Source organism: Tyto alba, unplaced genomic scaffold (genome assembly GCF_018691265.1).
Source record: "Tyto alba isolate M040663 unplaced genomic scaffold, T.alba_DEE_v4.0 Super-Scaffold_42, whole genome shotgun sequence".
In the NCBI taxonomy this organism is placed as follows: Eukaryota; Metazoa; Chordata; class Aves; order Strigiformes; family Tytonidae; genus Tyto; species Tyto alba.
In genome coordinates this window covers 24,507,129-24,525,813 of record NW_024881318.1, presented here as the reverse complement: position 1 = coordinate 24,525,813, position 18,685 = coordinate 24,507,129, and the positions used below count along the sequence as shown (strand labels likewise).

At 36.6% G+C, this 18,685-nt stretch overlaps 1 protein-coding gene across 5 annotated transcripts in view; it reads left to right on the top strand.

The window, feature by feature from the left end:
• Positions 1-18,685, top strand: part of PDE4D (phosphodiesterase 4D) — a 432,217-nt gene that overhangs the window by 289,378 nt on the left and 124,154 nt on the right. For all 5 annotated transcript variants that reach the window (XM_042804780.1, XM_042804781.1, XM_042804785.1 and 2 more), the window contains exon 2: positions 14,817-15,008. In XM_042804780.1, coding sequence (XP_042660714.1) covers positions 14,817-15,008 — 192 coding nt within the window. The remainder of the gene's footprint in view (positions 1-14,816; positions 15,009-18,685) is intronic.

Here is an 18,685-nt window from a genome sequence, read left to right as displayed (position 1 = left end):
GGGGTTTTTTTGTTTCTTTGGTTGTTTTGTTTTTGGTTTTTTTTTTTTTTTTTTTGTTTTTTTTTTTTAATTCTATAGTCCTCTATTAGTTCTGGGAAAAAAACAAAACAAAACAAAACAAAACAAAAATCTCATTCTGCCCGAAAGGATAATTCATCATTTTCTGTGTCCTATAGAAGTACAGCATAGGCTGGACAGAAAATAAAAGCCACAGCTTAAAAAAAAAGTCTAACCAACTTCTCACCTGAAGTGAAAAACATTTTCTTTTTTCTTTTCTAAACTTGTTTTCAAAAAATTTCTTATAACAAATTTTTGGTGAAGTTTTTTTCTCTGTTTTTTATTTCCTTGGTTTTAATTTTTGTTTTTGGGGGTTTTTGTTTTTGCTTTTTTGTTTGTTTATTTGTTTTGTCTTGTTTTGTTTTGTTTTCCATTATTCCCTCCACTTGCTTCCAAATCTTACAGAAGTACCAGGTCTAATGTGTTCTTCTACTCCCACTTTTAATGATGAGAAGATCTTGAAAAGTGAATGTACCAAAACAAATAAATAAGCAAGTCTTTCTTTTCTTCTATTCTTCCTATTCCTTCACAAGTTTCCTATAAGGAAAAACAGTAAAATTTCTAAATATCTCTTTTTCCCACAAAAATCTACTTTTGATAGGTTCTTAAAAACTGTGTTTGTGATATTTCTACTGCTCTTAATACTACTTCCAGTAATACTAATTTTAGCTCTTACGAAATTTATTTTTTTTTTTTTTTTAATGACCAGAGCTCTTAGTACTTTACAAAGTATTCATTATGCAGGTAGGGAAGTGGAAACACACAAGGGGATAAAATTATTCACTCAGGATGACTCATCCAGTGAAAGAACAGGTTTTTGTATCCTCTTATCCTACTCCATTCCTGCAAAAGAAAAGAGTGAAACAAAGGATTTCCTGATAACTTACATAGTAAAATAGCAGTGTCCCTCCCTCAGCTGCCTGGAGGGCCCCATGCCTGTGTAAGGTTTCTCTCTGAGAGCTGAAGACTTTGATGGTGAATTCTGTTGGGGAATCGCAGGCTAGACAGGGTGATGGATGGTGCATCTGCAGCCGTGCCAGCTGGGGAGGGCACATAGCCACACGGCCACATGTGTGATCCACCTAGCAGAGCTTTGTGCGTGTAGGTTGAGTTTTGCTGAGAAGAAGTGCTTGAAAAGTACTTTTTATTTGGCAAAATTGTTGTTTCTCCTGGGAACACTACACAGGATGAAATAACCATACGTCAGGGGAAAATAGTTGGAGACAAAGCTTGTTCCAAAAGCAAGAATGCTACAGTGACATTTTTTCAGCTGAAGAGACTGGTGCTAGGCGCTGTCATTTCTCTTTCTTGGTCTCTTGGATTGCACATTTTGTAATGTTTCCAGAGTGATATAATCACCTCCTTGGTGCCAGCAATTATGGCATGTCCTGTTCCACTTTTAGAAACGACAATGGTATCAAGAAAATAGACTTTTGGAATCAAGTTGCTAAACACCTTTTTTGCACAAAGTAAAATAAATCATACACCATTTTTCCTGAAAATGGTAAATGACTTCACTCAAAAGATGCCCTTATGCATTTGATTTGTTTGGTTTGTTTTGTTTCTGTTTTGGTTTGGGTTTTGTTTTGTTTTTTTCTGTTTGTAAACAGATGGCATTTTAATCATTTTATCCTAAAAAACTGTAGTTCAATTGTTACAATTTGACCAAACTTTGAAATGCTTTTAGTAGTTCAAATATGTAATCCTTTGGTGTTGGAGGGCCTGCGGAAAGGACGAGGAAGAGTGGCAGCACCGTTTTGCATGGTGGAGAATGGCAGCAGAGAAGCATTTCCATCAGTGATGATGGTTGATGGATGAGCACAACAGTAAGCAATCAGTCTGCTTGTCTCCAAAATTCTTATGCAAACTAGAGCACAAAGTTAATTCTCTGAAATTGGCTTGCACTTACAGATAACTCTGTAACTGATGGGAAAAGCCGGAGCTATCCTTGAACGTATTGATAGTTATATAGATACACATTTCTGTATGGGGCAGGCTGAGTTGTAAATTTTAGTAGAACAACACTTTGGTATTGCTTTGTGGGGGGAATGTTTGATTTTTTTTGCAATACACAGAGATTTTTAACAGCTTTGGCTTGTCAGATCACTGTGTATTTTTTTTTCCAGTTCCTTTTTCAACCCACTGCATCAAATCTGCTTCCAAGTTTGTTTAATACTGGAAAAAGTGCCTTGTTACAAGTAAAGAGTGTAAACTGATACTTCTGTTACCGCATTCCTCCACAGAGAAAGACTAATTTCTCTGGTAACACGTGCTTAGCTTAGCTATGTGTGTGGCATTTGAAGACTAGCAACTAGTGTTTTGTTTTTTCTTGTTTCTAGTTAATTTGTGAATAGCTCTTGAGAACTTGTAGACTTCTGCTCATTTAGGTATTCTACCAAATGAGAGTTGCATAATATGTACAGTAATTTTACACCTCATAATAGTTCTTTATTTTGTTAATAGTTAAAGCACTGTATTTATAGCTTTACAGCTTTTGCTTTATAGCTTTTCCATTCAGAGTCCAAGTCATGTGCACAATAGGGATTTTACAGATATTAATAGAAACTTCACTGACAATATAGGAGCACAAGAGAATTTAGTAAGAACGTGCTTATATTACGATAATAGTTAATCATAATGAAGCTACAAATGAGATGCTCCAGTGATCTTGAAGTCCGCAGAAGATGAGGTTAATCAAATGTGTGTTACAACCAAAATGGAATATGCACTTGTTCATCTGTATGCTAACCATTAGAAAGAAAATCTGCAGCACTGCATTTTGAAGTCTGAAGTTTCTGATGGTCTACCAGTAATGGCTGTTGATAGTGCTACAGTAGGCTGAAAAAGAAAATTGAAGAAAAATAATGGCAAATGAAAGCGTTTAGAGAGATTAATTAGGCCATCTGTTCAACATGTGCACAAACATATGCACAGTAACCACATATCCACGTTACTATGATTGAAAACTCAAGCACAAAAGAAGGAAATGCCAAAATTATGATTGATTTAAGAGCCTTGGTTTAGTCCGGTTTAGTCCTGTGCATAAATAATTTGATGAAGCCTTTACCTATATGATTCCATGCTGCTTTTACTTCACTGAGTGCACAGAATGAATGAAACTTAAGTCATGAGATACTCGGTATTCTGTTATTTTCTTGCTGCTCATAATATGGCTATGTGCATTATTGACAACTTGCTGTTCAGACCTACTGGAAAAGCACTGCTTTTTCCTACTGGAAAAGCAGTGCTGACATTGGCTTTTCTATGATGTTCATCACTATGATACCTTACTAATTTCAGAGATGATTAAATTAATTTTCATATCACCCATATGATATGAGGACGTATTATCAAACTTACTTAACATAAGAATTAAAACAGAGATTAAAGTGAAAGTATTCCCCAAATTGAATATCCAAAATTAGATGTTTAGGACTTCCAAGTTTTTTATTTGCTTGTCATAGAATGATTCATATATAGAGAGCATAGCTTTCATGAAAGGGTGAGAAAATTCTGAAAGGCTGGGATGCATGGGAGGTATCACTTCTGCTTACTCTTCTTACTCTCTTCCATTGGCATTTGCTTTTGGCCACTACTAGGGACAGAATAGTGGATCTAATGGACCTCTGATCCATCCATTAGCTGCTCAGATGTTCTGAATTAATCTGTAAGTGCTGATGCCCACATGTCTCAAGCAACAGCCATTCAGAGTGGATACGTCAAGAATGAAAAACACATAATTAGTGACATATGATAAAGTTGGTGTAAGTGACTACTTCAGTATCAGGTGCTCTGCAGCTTGGGCAAACACTATTTTGAGTTCCTGATGATAAAAGCACTTTTACCTCTCTGTAGTCCTTTGCTTGACTCAATAACCCACCTTCTGCAATGAATGAGACAGATATCCGACTGACAGGTGTTTGTTTCTCAGAGCCCTCTTAGACCCTGAGCAACGCAGGAGATTTTTTTAAAAAAAAATATAGTATCATTTAATATTTTTTTCAGTTATGCAGGTGTATGAGGTGACTGACTTAAGGTTGGCCTAAGCTTATAACTTTTTGAAATTTATGAATATGTTCACAGAATCGGGAAAAAAAAGCATTTTGAAAGCATTTGGCTAAATTCCACTTCTTCACTGCAAAATATGAGTCACTAGAATATCTCACAAAACAACTTCCAGGTGGGTATTTTTTAAAATATGAAAAAATATATATTTCTCTGCCACTTTCTCATCAACAGTTGACCCATTTTCCCTCAAAAAAAACCCAAAAAGCAACAACAACAACAACAAAAAAAAAAAACCTGGAAGGAAAATTTCAGCACCAATGGACAGAATGGTGAGAATAAAACACATTTTTATAAGGCAGAGTGCCAGGCAGCCCTCTTAGGTAATGTCATTAGGCGTTATAATAATATAATATAGCATTAAAATAATGTAATAAAAATAAGGGAAAATAAGCCTCAAATGATGCACTATTATAGAGTATAATTTCTTTTGGACTAGTGACGATAATTATCTTTCTTGATATACCAGGTACTCAGCGATAGTTCTCAGGGTCTACAATCAGTATAAAATAAAATACAGTATGAGCACATACACTCAACATACTCCAGTCTTGTCACCCTTCCAAGGCAATCTCCTAACCTTTTTGTTTCCTTTAAAAGGTTGTTGTTTGTATGTAGCAAAGCTGTAGCAAGGTTTTCCAGAATTCAAATCATGAAGTGGACCTTGATACATTTCATAGAAGTCTAAGGAAGTGAAAGCAACTAAGAATTTAGCAAATTTGGTAAACTAAGTACAAAATACAGTACAAAATACAAAACAATACAATACAAAAAATACAAATGCAAACAAAAAAAATCCAAACACCCATAATGTAAAGAACTGAAATGGAAAGAACTGCAGTGGAAAGGATTTAAATGAAACAATTTCAAAAGAGCAAAGTACAACAATTTTAGAGCTCTGAAGCTCTTAATACCTTGAGCTTTTAAGCTTTAAACAATACATACCATGATTTAGGTGATAATTGTTGCTACCATATCCCAACATGAATTCTTGTGGAAGTAGAATTAAACTGTAATTTATTGCCAACAATTGTTTATTGCAGTTAGAGGAATTTTACAACAATGTGAGAAAAAAATGTTGCTTGTCAAATATAATGATATTTCCTTTTCATGAAGCTTTCATTGGCATAGGGAATATACAGCAACACTAGAAGACACTTTATTTGCTTGAAGAGACAACTGCAATTTTTTATCCATCTGCCTCCTGTCCACTCTCCTCTGAAGCTGGCCTTGATTTCTTATAGATATTTGTGTGTGCACATTGTACTGGTGAAACAAACCATCTTATCTTCTACGTGTAGAGTTTGTATAGTTTGGACTATAGACCTTCTTCTCTTTGGACCTTTCTGTTCACAGCCCTTACCCATTTTCTGGAAGACACACTTTTTGAAGACAGGTTGGATTAAGCTCAGTTATGCAAAAGACTTAATAATTACGAGCTGTGTTATGCTGAAAGATGCAATCTCCACTTTTTATGATGATCACACCTCCTGGCTCTTTGGACCTCCTTCTGTGCCGCGTTCTCTGGGATGGGAGAGTAGCCAGGAGTAACCACAACTGCTTTTTCCTGTCAGCTTCTGACCAAGGCACTCTCTGCCGAAGATCTCTGCCACTAAGCATGGGGTACATGTAATCATATCTTCTGTGACCATACCAAGTGTTTGTCATCATTGTGGCTGTATGTGATGACTCTTCAGAAGGATGTGTTTGTCAGGAAGCTTCCCAATGCATATGAGTGTTAGCTCTGGGGAACATTTACACCTGTTTTCTAGATTCTGTGTGCTTTCATCAGTACTGTAGGGTACTGATTTAAATATTACAGTTCTGAGGAGCTACGTCTTTTCCTACACTTGCTTTATCACATCGCTAATTCAGAAAGAATATATAAGCAATTCGGCCACTTCTGATAATGGCGTCTGACTGAATTCACAGAAAGAGAAGGCTGAGCTCTTTCAGTGGGGTTTGCATCTCTGTCAGTAGTCTGCTTCTCAACCATGATCTTACATTCATTTTTATATTTTAGTTTTTCCTGAAAGAAAGGTGTTCTGCTAATATCTATGGGGAGCTGCATTTTAATTAGGATTAGTCAGTATGCTTGCTGGATGATGTGTATATTTTTATAAATTGCTAGATAAACGTTTTCAGATACTTCAGGATTTGATTCCAATACATATAAAAGAAGAGAAAATTAATAATGATGTGAAGTACAGTAAATACATGCTATATAGTCACACTCAGTGCAAGTTTGGTTTGTATCCCAGTGTCTAAATACTGCTCAGATAGTAGTGCTGCTGAAAAAAAAAAGTGGATATAGTTGAATCAAAACTCGCCCTGGAAAGAAAAACAGTGTTGTTCTAAAATTTCTTGAAGAAATTAGGTAAAGTGTTTTTTTTTAAAAAAAAAGAGTTTGAATGTACTTTAGTATTTAGAGCCCAAAGTAAAGGTACCTTATGGAAACTAAGTGCAAATGACGTTACGTGATTTAAGTGAATGGTGACAAATAGACTGTAATTAAATAACGACAGTAGTACCGTGGAGAACCACCAGTCCTGCTGAGACGGCACTGCTGGAAATGCTGTGGTGCTGACAGGCGCCCGCAGCAGCAGCGGGAGCAGGCGGGTGGCTGGGGCCAGCTGGCCGCTGGGCTTCGCGGCAGCACCCCCCGATTTGCTGCGTACTCTTCCTCATGCCTGGATTAAATGGTTCTATTTTTCAACCTTCCTTTTCCTCAGGTTACCCAAAATAGTTCCAGTTATTCAACATTTTCTGCAGATTTCCTCATTCAAACCTTAACCTGCCACAGACTTTCCCAGAAGCCTTGGGGAAAACAGTTAATGTCTCCGTGGCCTTTTTTGATTATCTAAAAATGATGATACTAGTCCCAGCAGGATTATTAGGTCAGAAGAACCATACAAAGTGACTTAAATCTAGTAGAAGCCTGAACAGATTACCACTTTTCTTGGACATTATTTTTGCATTTTGTTTCTCTTTCACTGTTTGCATTTTTATTATACTGCAATAAGACAACTATTTCAGCTTCAAAAAAGCATCAAACCATTAAAACCATGTGACAGGATCTGGAATCTGGCATTCTTATCTGAACATCATATTAGTAGGAAGATGTTCACTGGCAAGATCCAAGTTCAGAGAATAAAAATTGCCAGGTGAGGGATGACCTCTCCGAGGAGAGAATAAAAGGAGTAACAAAAACAATCCCAGTATGGCTGAGCATAATAAGTAAATTTATTTAATAGGTGCAACAAAGGCTTTCATGCTAAATGCATAGACCACTGGGGTATAATTAAGAATAATGAAGTGACATTATGAAAACTACACCTTCAATTGAGTATGAGGAGACTGTTCAAAGCAAAAGGCCTGAAGATATTGAATAATTGTCACAAGAAACTCCTTGCTTGGCAACATCATAACAAAACACAGAATGGTTTGTTTAGAGAGGTTGTCTGCATTGCCTAAGAAACTTGCTAGAAAATAATGAGACAGAAGCTCAAACAAATAGTTGGAGTTCCTTTGCTAACATGCTTGAGTAGACTAGTTCTTACAAACCTTTTTACTTCAGTGTATTTTTTGTCTTATGCATGATCTATTTGCCTGTTATCTGGGCTTTTATTATTAGTATTAAGCCTTCTTACATTCGAAATGTTTCCAGAAACAGTTATGCCAGTAGCAAAAGCCAAGTTCCGCTGCTAAAAACAAATTTCATGAAATGTCACATTTTTTTCTTTTGCTTGCAGTTTTGATACTGGAAAATCTATCCACACCACTTCTAAAAATGGAGTTAATCATAGGGCTTGCTTGCTGAATTGCTTAACTGGAAACCCAAAGCCACAAGTAGATCATTGGCTTGAACTCTCCAGTGGTACAAGAAGACTCAGATTTAGATCATATGTTTCTTTTAATATAATTTGCTTACAATTTGCTGAAAAATAAAAATATCAGGTCACATATAAACTGGTTTTCTCTTCAAATGTAGATAGTTCATATGATATTCCTTCTAAAATGTCAGTACAAATATTTCTCTTTTTTTCTCCTCATTTTCCTGAGGTCTTTAGTTTTTACTAGGCATGGGGGAAGAGACAGAAAGGAAAGTAGAAGGAGAAAACCAGATATGGTCTCTCCTGCATCACTGGGTACACACTGTCAAAAAGGAAACATTTTGAAAGGTCCCAAGCAGGGAATTAGTATAAGAAATAAATTGTAGGCCTGCTATTCAATTATATTGATACACTGATACATTTTTACAGCTTTTTTCCTGATGCCACAGGTTAATGTTTTTAACATCTACAGTCCAGTGGGAGTCTATGGCAGGGGCTGATTAGTGACAACTTTCTTTCTGATAAAGAAAATAGTAAAGTTTCATCTTTATTCAACTTTGGAGATAAAAATGCCTGGCAAAAAAGGGGACTCCCAAGTCAGCTGTTGGCTCAATTTAATGCTTATTTTATTAATAAGCAATAAAAAGCCCTAAGAGTAGTCATAAAGATGTAACTAAAGTGTTTGTCCAGTCTAGTTAATGAATGTAAAGTGATTCTAAAATTGGTATTTCACAAAGAAATTATGATAATTATCTGGTGTATTAGCAAATCTTTGGACAGATTTACAGATGAATTCAGTGAATATATGTAGTATATAAAGTAAAACAGACTTGAACTACCTAAAATGCTTCAATGAAAATTCAGTTCTTATTAGCAGATGTCTCTTCCAGAGAATGAGGTTTTTGTCTCTGTCTTCATTTGTTCCTTCTCTGACTGACACCTGTAAAATTAATATAATGGAATTGGTGTCCACCTCATACAAAATGCTTTCTAATGACATAGTATCTCAGGAGTCTGTACATTTTTTGAAGAATTGGGTCATGATGGGTGTGATTTCCACAGCAACTTAAATGGCCTATCCTACTAAAATAGCCTATAACTAATGCAGAGTAAATCTATCATATCTAAGAACAAAACTTTAAACTGTCCTGCTTTGATTTGAGGCACATATGTCTCCAGGATACACAGTAATTAATGCAAACAATGTCTAAGAGCATGCTACACTCAGCCTGTCTTATCCCATCTGACAGGGAATGAGCTTTCCACTACCCTGGGCTTTTATACCAAACAGTCCTAGAGACCGGCACACTGTGGCCTTCCTCCACATCCATGGTGGGTTCCACCAGATGAGGTGGCCCACTGCTTTTTTTCATCCTGATCCATCCAAGTAACAAATTTGGATTCTGCATTTGAAAGGACCATCCAGTCCTCCCCTTTCTCCAGTAGCCACAGGCTGCCTCCTCCAGGGGTGGGCTCCTGTCCCAGGGCATGAGCGATAAAAAGCTCGTGCCCTGGGACAATCTGGAGATGTGAAGTTTTGTTACCTTTCTTTTGCTTTAAATAAGACCCTGTCCAAAGGCAGTTGCTACGGGGCAGCTCTTTTGTGATAATTTCAGTGAATTACAGCTGCTGTGCCAAATGCACCCATTTGTTGTGATGGTGGGATTGTGCTTCTAGGTGAAAATATAGGACATGACTTAGGGGAAGTAAGGATGTTGAAATGTGTAGGTAGGTCACAGCACAGACGGGTAGCTGGAGAGATTCCTTGACACTTGGAAAATGGACTCCTCTGATGGAGGGACAAAATTTCTCCTCCAGAACTTGCTTGTCCCTCTGTAATGTTTAAAGATGGCCTTAAAAGATAAGGTGTCCCTAGAGGATTGATTAATTTGGCTCCTACATCTCCCCCCATAGTTTCCAAGATAGGATGGGTGGAGAGAGACTTAAAGGGAAATATTATGAGTGCAATTTGTATTCTTAAAAAGTCTAGTAAATTCTTCATTTTGGGGTGGAATTTATTTCATTCCCTCTTCTACTATTGCTTACTTCTCTAAAAATAACCAAACCGAAACACAAATCCCCAAGAAAAAGCTACAGGATTAAATTGCTAAACTTTCAATAATAAGACCAACTTTAAGTTCTCCTATGCAGCCTTAATTACAAGCTCTTGTGCATATTCATTCTGATGCCACTACTCCTTCTGTAACTGAAAGCTGTATTTTGTACAGAGATCTTCCGCTTTTTTCTTTTAGCAACCTTGCAGAGAGAAGGAGAGCATTATTTAAGGACACAAAAGGAAGTGAGTGCACAGAGGGTTTCTTTCACTGTGTAGGGAAGTTGTGTGGTCACTAACAATGATGCAGTGCTGCTGAGATCCATGGTCCAGAACCTTTCCTGTCTTTGCCACAGATTCTTACTATTGCCTGAAGCAAATCAGTAACAATCTTACTAAACGTTGCTTGTGATACTATTACTTCCTGTCCTATTAGGCGCATAGGGAAGATCAGCCACGAATGTTTACCGGTGGCTCAAGAGAGCTCCCTACCTTATCCCCATCTCAGTACAGAGACTGAATGATACGCAGTGGGCAAGTTGTGCAAACACGATAAATAGCCAAAAAAGGCTGAACTTTCATCTCATGTCATGTTTGCCTTCACTTAACACTGAATAAGGCAGGCTCTAAGGATAAACAGTTTCCACAAATGTCATAAAACATTTTGTCAAAATGGAGACACAAAAGTTGTTGAATTAGCACCGGCTTTTCATAGCTTTGGCATCTCTGGAGTTGCAGCAAACCTCTTTGAACACAGAAAATCCTGTGACGTTTGCTGCACCAAATGCTTCTGTCACTAAAAGCAGCTTCAGTGTGCATGCATTGTGCAAAATGCCCAAAGCTGGCCACAGAACAACGGTGGAAAATTCTGTCTTTACATGGCCACTTTCTGGCAGTGGAACTATCAAAACAGTTTCTGTGCCTTCAGTAAGAACTCCCATGGATCCTTCTTCCTTGCCAGAGACCACCCACCACCGAAACTGAAACAGGCTGAGGAACACACTAGGGACAATAACTTTTGGGTTGTCATTGAATGTGCACTTTTTAATTCACAGCATATTCTTACAGTGGCCTAAAACTTAACAGGAATGGAAAGATAAATATGAAGCAACCAGAGCTGACTTTCTGCAGTTTCTGCCCAGGCAAATTATAGAGTCTATCCTACATTTTATCTTAAACTTTTATTTTTTTTTCAGTGTATGTAGCAAGAAAGAACAATTTGTGTGAAAGTCCCCATTCTGATTCGTTGGCCATTTGATACAGTGTGATAAGCAGTGCCATTTCTTGCAAATAAGACTCATGATTCAGCCAAAGAAACATTTTTTTTTATTTTCAGTGTAATAACATATTTTTCATCTGAATGAAAAATAGGTTATTTTCATCATTCAGATACAAGCTTTTGTATCTGAAAGTATTAGCAAAAGTCTCACTAAGAGCTAAACAAGATGCTTAACTGCTGTAGCATTTTAGAAACTTTTTAATGTAGACATATATTTCTGGAAAAGCAGTGCTGTATTCACATTCCCCTTTCACTGTAGAACTTTTTTTTTTTTTCCCTTGATGCATATTTACATAAAACATTTTTATTGAGCAGCGTGAGCCAAATCCTTGTTGATATATTTGGATCCAGTTCCTTGGTTTTGACACCCATCTAGTGGACATAACACAGTATCACAGGATGAAATTCCTGTCACAACAGCCATGTGCAAGCCTTACGTGTACTTGCAGTTATCTGGTGGTGCAAACCACAGGGCCTCTCCCAGTCGATGAAACTGTAGCTTTACCTAATAGACGTTTAAATTTAAAAAAAAAAAAAAAAAAAAAAAAAAAAAAAATCACTGTTTTATAATCTAACAGTGAAAAAATTCATTAGAAGCTTGCCTTAGTTTCTGACTGGGAGAAATAAGACTGGTAATAAAATATTCATGTCATGTCTACAAAATGTGGGTGAAGAAAATAAAACAAAACAAATTTGCAAACAAAATCATATGTTCCTTTCATCCAATAAAATACCTTTTAATCAGTTGAATAATTAAGTCCATTGTTAAAGAAATCAATTTAATAGTCACTCCTTATTCAAAATTCTCCTGCTGTGAGACAGACTTACATTTACCTGCTTTGATTTCTATCCCACTTTTACCTTTTCCTTTAGAGCTTTCAGACAAGCTTATATATATTTGAAATGATACTGCTATTGCAGACATTAGACATGGTTAGCACAGGAGTAAATAACTCTCTTATATTTTACCTAAAATTCCATGAAAGATCTGACCTCCTGCCCTCAACAGAAAAACAAAACATATAGACTGTGTGTTGATTACGAGTTTGTGTGTCCTTGCAGCTGTTGAAAAAGAAAATAATATTTTATTTAGGCAATGAAATATAAGTATTAGGAAGTTTGGATACAATGAATTCACAGATGTTCCAAACCCTTCATTGGTATTTTGCGTATTTTGTGCTAGAATACTCAGGAATTCAAACTCAAAAGGTATTGACTGCTAGTGAATAATAGTAGTCATGATAATAATAATGTCAATATTTTTATTAACTTATGGCACTACAAGCTGCAAATGATGTTTTATTGTAGTATTCATGCTATCTTGCCCTTTCCTATGTGTTTTTCAATATTTTTTTTGAGCAGATCTCACAATGATCACAAAGATGCAATGAATAGGGAAAATGAAAGGCAAAGAGAAGCTTTGTGTTGTCCAGGATCACCCAGCAGGCTGGTGGCAGAGCTCTTATTTGACATCTTAAATTTCGTTAGCTTGAGATTGATAATGCCATGTAGTAGAAGCAAATTTGAGGACACAGAAAAAGTATTCAAGCATGATAAAAAGAAATCAAATTTGGGAAGAATTATATGTGTTATGATTTACTGACAGTGAATTATTCTTTACAGTGAAAAGAAGATTAAATTGCTAAGCTCTCTTGAAGTTTAACACCATTTTCTGAATAGTTTTTTGGGAAAAAAAAAACAACAAAACAAAAACAAAACAAAACAAAAAAAACCAAACAAAACAAAACAAAAAAAACAATTTGCTTTTCTACATTCAAACTGTAAAAGGTGAATACAAAATAAATAATATGGTCTGAGAGCAGCAGAAAACTTGCAGTTCCAGGAATATGTGCAAAGTAACAATGAAACAATGAAATAAAACATGAAACCAAGGTCCATTCTCTGCCAGGCAATGTGAATCTCTCCCCAGATAGGCAGTATATATTTCTTTGATTAGTTCTTTTAACAAAGGAAAAAAGGCCATGGCAATGTGTCACTTCAGTAAAACGTTAAAGTGGCAACCTCACTGCAACCTCAAGTCAATGGCAGGTAACAGCAAGAAACAAGCTAATGCAGAAAGTAGCACATATCTGCTGTGACACCTGCACCAGGCTGAAGTCTAATCAACAGCTGACATGTACTGAATAGTCTCTCTTCCTCTGTCATTAGATATAATTGAAAACCAGTGGGTGTCTTTCACATGAACACTGATTCCAAGATTAGTACTTTAGATGGGTTCAATACAAATACATATTACGATGCTAACACTTCCCCATGTTTAAAAAGTCATGTGAAAGATCTTCTGTTCATCCCTCATTCCTAAATGCTTCAGCGGTATTATTTAGGTTCCCATCAGTATGGCAAATGAGCCCAAGCAGTTATATGCCAAGGTCTCATGTGCACCTCTCTTACTAAAACTGATCTTTTGATTTTATAGAGACACATCCGACTAGGGAAAGAAAAGTCATCTTCCACTTCTGGCTGGATCAAATGTGCTACATCCCATCAGATGGAGATGTAACCCTGCTAATCCACACATTAGTAACCTCTGAGCTTGCAGACCACACTACATTAAGTCTAAAAACAGAGCCACACTCTCCAAAAGGACTCCTTATGGTAGCAAAGGCAGCTGTCAGGCTGCTAAGCAACACAGGTTGCCATGAGCACATCCTCCCAGCACTGCCCACCCTACACTAGACTCCCATTCAAGGTGTTTGCACTGATTTTCAAGCCCTTTGTGGAAACGTCAAAGACTACGTGAAAGAGCATCTTCTCTCTCTTTTTTTTCCCTCACCCTTCTGCCTCTCATGATGGCAATGTTCCCTGGGAATGACAAGCCTGTTTACCACTCTTAATACCAAATACAATAGCTAGAAGTGCTGGATCTAAACTGTGTAGTTCAAAGACACGAATGGCCACAGAAGTCACTCTTCCTGGCAGTGAGCAAAGAACTAATTTCTTCAATCTGGTTATAAAGTAGCAACTCTAAAGTATGCACATGTGCCCAAGCACACACATACACCTTAATCCCACACCAGTGCTTTGTTTATTGGGATAAAACAAAATATATTATTGAAATATTTGGATAGTAATGAAATATTAAGGTTGGGTGCTCATTGACAAAAGAGCCCTCAACTGCCTCAACAATGGGAGACAGGATAATGAGGGTCCAGCTCAGGAGAGATGGGGCCTGAGGAAGAAAACAACGAAATATGATGTTTCCTTGGGTATAGACCTCAGGATACTCTACATGCAGAGAATCATAAGGCTTCCTGTATTCCTAATAGTGGGGGGTTTTAATCTACCAAATTTATTTTCCTTCAGACTTGTTCTTTTTGATTATCAGCAATTCTAAAGCATATTTCTTGTGTGCCTTGGGTTTGGGGTTAGCAGTGGACTTGACCAGGTCTTTTCTTCCCCATTATTATCAAGAAGCAATTACCTAGTGTTAAATTTGTCAGAAGAATGTTTATTACTTTCAAAATTCTTAAGTCAATAGCATAAATTTTTATCTCCTTTCCTTTTGCAGTTTCGATGTAGACAATGGTACATCATCGGGACGAAGTCCCTTGGATCCCATGACAAGCCCAGGATCGGGGCTAATTCTTCAGGCAAATTTTGTGCACAGTCAACGAAGGGAGTCCTTCCTTTACCGGTCAGACAGTGACTATGACCTATCTCCAAAGTCCATGTCCAGGAACTCCTCCATTGCCAGTGATATGTAAGTACATTACAAAATACTTAAGCCTGTGTTTTGTCCTCTGTCTTAAGATTTTCCCAGCCACAAGAAATATCTTTTAAAAATCAAAAGCAGTAATCACTTATGCTACTTAAGTAATGGATAATTGTTTATTTATTTAATGAAGCTTGTACTTGTTTCTGCAGTTTTCTGAAAGTAAGTATATCACAAAGTATATTACGGTGTACTTGATGTCTTTATGCACTTCATTAGCTTTGACAGAATAATGAAGACAGTCAGTACTAGTGTATCAAAACACTAAGGAGAACTCTGATTTCCTGACTATTAAGTTCTCTTCAAGTGAAGTGATATAAACTCAATTTCTGCTTCTTAATGTTCTTAAGAAAAAGATTCAATTTCTTTTCACCAGGTATTTTTAGAGTTTTAGAGAAAAGATTTACCAGCTGACAGAAATTAATAAATTAATGAGGGGCAAAAATTATTTCAAATGACCTTCTAACTAAAAGGCAAAAGTTTAACAAAAGGCCTTTGGAAAGTTAGTCTTTCACTCTCGCTGTTTTTCTGTGATGTATTTTCTGCTAGTGGATCATACTTTTCAAGTATGTATAGACCCCAGGTTGCATGCATAGTGGAAGTCAGATGCGAATCTCTGTTTATTTGTAGGACACTAAAAACATGTTAAATGTCCTAGCTTCTAGTAACTTCTAAGGAGTAGAAATTAAGAATAACTATATTTTTTTGTTTATTTGCTTTTTCCTCCAAATTTCTCTTTCAAGTAGATGTTTATGGTTAAATAATAAATCTCTAAAATAAAGGACCAGGCTTGTAATATTCCCCTAGGGAACAAGGAACTATGAAGCATTAAAAATACCTCATTAATATAAAGGCTGTTTTTTAATCAGGCAGAACTAAATCAATATGCTCTTTAAAAAATAACCAAGTACACACAACAAAGGAAAAAGATTTTCATAATAATGATTGAAATTTCACCTGATATATAACTTGCAGTAATTCTAACTGAACACTCCTATTTTCAGCTTACATATCATTTTTAATAATGTTGATTAGTCCATCTAATTATAGCTCTTTTTCTACATAAGTGATGAGATGAGAAAAATTCACGCCTTTACAGAGGGTTTGTGTAACGTCCATACCTCAGTTAAGCCCTGTAGATTGAAGTAGTTAGTGAGTTTTGTGCCCAGTGTGACCAAGTTTGGTTGAGACAAAATGAGCAAGAAAAAGACCAATCCATCTTGCCTTGTCATAAGGAAAACCACATTTTGCTTCCAAGTAGTGACCCCCTTCCAGCAAATCTTCCTGTGACTGATAACCTTTCTTTTAGATGGACAAGAGTCAATCTTTCAGTGTGACACCTGTGCCAGGATACCATTTGAAAAGCTTTTTACTGAGGGGGCCAGTCCAGGTCACTGTGTTGCTTATATGAGTCATTTCAATTAAGAATTCAGTTAGTGCTCCATCCTTAAATTCATAATCCACTTTTGCATTTCCTAGAATTCTGGGTAATATTTCAGGACATGGCAGTAAATTGGATAAACAATTGAATTACTGAAACACTAAGCACACTTTTTCCTTTGCATATTTGTAGCTATTCTTCCTTTCAGAGTTTTCATAAAACACATCTGCATATAGAATTTATTGGACCTCACATCTGGATAGATGTTCACAGTCTCCTGTCACAGAAGAGCTGTTGTACTAAGAAGATAAATATTTCTGCCATTGTTTGGGATGGGAGCACATTAGGAAACGTAAAAGGCAGGTTGTTTTTACTGTGGAATATTAATCACATGTCAGTAAACCTAATTTTAATAAGCTTTATTATATCACAGAAATGAAGTAAAGGCAAGGAATGAAAAAGGGGAAAGTTTAAAAAGCTAACATAGTGAGGAAAAAATATAAAGAAAAAAATACCACAAACCTCTATATATGCATTCAAGGAGAAACTGTATGTGCTTATGGAAAGGGTTTTTAAAATAGAGAAATCACTCTGAGGTGGAGGCTGGAAGAGTTGTCAGGGGAAGTATCACACAAATTTTAGATTACTCCTAAATTATCCTGTGTCCTATTTGCATTTGTATGCATACTTAATTTTAAATATTGCATGTTTCTTAAGCATGAGCAAAATATATTACAAAACATACACATACTGCAAGTTATGTAGGTGAATTAATTGTACATAACAGTTCAACCTAGAATCCCCTGAGTCTTCAGTACGTGAGCTACCAACTTCAATATTTCACTTTGTAAGGCAAAATAGGAAGCAAAAAGCATGCATCTTGAACTTGAAAGGAATATAGTATGAAGATTTCTGTCATCTCCATTACTCTCAAATAGTGTGCTTACACTAATACATTCCACTTCAGTAGCAGAAGATGAAACAGATACAAAATTTCAAGATTTTAAGTCAAATATGGAGGGTTGTGATAGAAGACAGCCAGTGGATGGCAGTGCTAACGTACTGAATTCATCATTCTGTCATTATTTATTATTTGTCTAGCTCCAGCCAAGGAAGGGAACACAGTCGTGCTCAGTTCTTTGCAAACCCAAGATGAAAAGATAAACTCTGCCACAAACAAGCTGAAGTCGAAGCATAAGATGACAATCAAGGAACTCATATAGTCAGATATTATCCCCAGGTGAAGGTGCAACATGAGTCCCTATGCCCAAAGTAGTAAACCTCACAGAGCAACCAAAAGGAGTTTCACTCAGTGAGTTGAGATAGAAAGTAGCAGAAACAAGGGCAGAAAAGGGGAAAGCTTTTTTAAAACCAGAGAGGCTAAAGTATATTTTAAAGCAAAAAGACAGATTAGCTGCAGAAAAGAATAAAACACAGGATGAGTGCAAAGCTGCTCAGATGAGAGAAGATTAGTAAAACAAATGTGGGTGCAGTTATGTCACCGAAAGAGGCAGAAAAAGCAGCTATATGGTAAGAACGGGAAAACAAATAAAAAGAAGGGGGAATGAGTAGCATATTTTTTCAATTATCTCTTGGAAGAAATAGCATGATCCTAGAGAGGAAAAAAAGCAAGATGTGGAGATGATATGAGATGAGAAAAAGCCATTCAAGATTGTGAACTGGAGAGGCAGGTGGTTTAGACAGGAAGATGCAAGGTTCAAGGCAATAGAGCACAGATACATTGTGAAGCCTGGCTATGGCATTTCCAGCAGAGAGATGAGGATGTGCAAGAGGAAGAGAAATGAATGAACAAGCCAGTGAGAATGAGTGAGCCAATATGAGGATTACAGGGCAGGATCTGTGATGAGAGACTGGAAAACAAGTTTAAAGGGAAGGAGAATAAAGAATGGAAAATAAAACAAAAGTCCCCAAAAGCACTGTTGCAACAAAGAATAAGAAGGGAACAGAAGCAAGCTGAAAGATGAGCAAAATCATCAGTGCTGTACTGGAAGAGTTGTTAGGTTTATGTTTGAAGATACCAGTGAAGCAGGGAGCTTTGTAGGTGTCTTGCAGAGGTAGCCTGTTTACTTAATACTCACCTGTTTGAACTGCTATTGTTGCTCAAAACTTGCAAATAGAGACAGAAGCAGAAGTGGTAACACTTCTTATGCCTTTCTTGCGAAGGGAATGTTATGACTCAGACTGGGAGTCATAAAAGTTCTGTGATCCTCTCTGGTTAAATTAAGGTGAAACAACACCAAAAGGCCAGTTAAAATGTTTTACT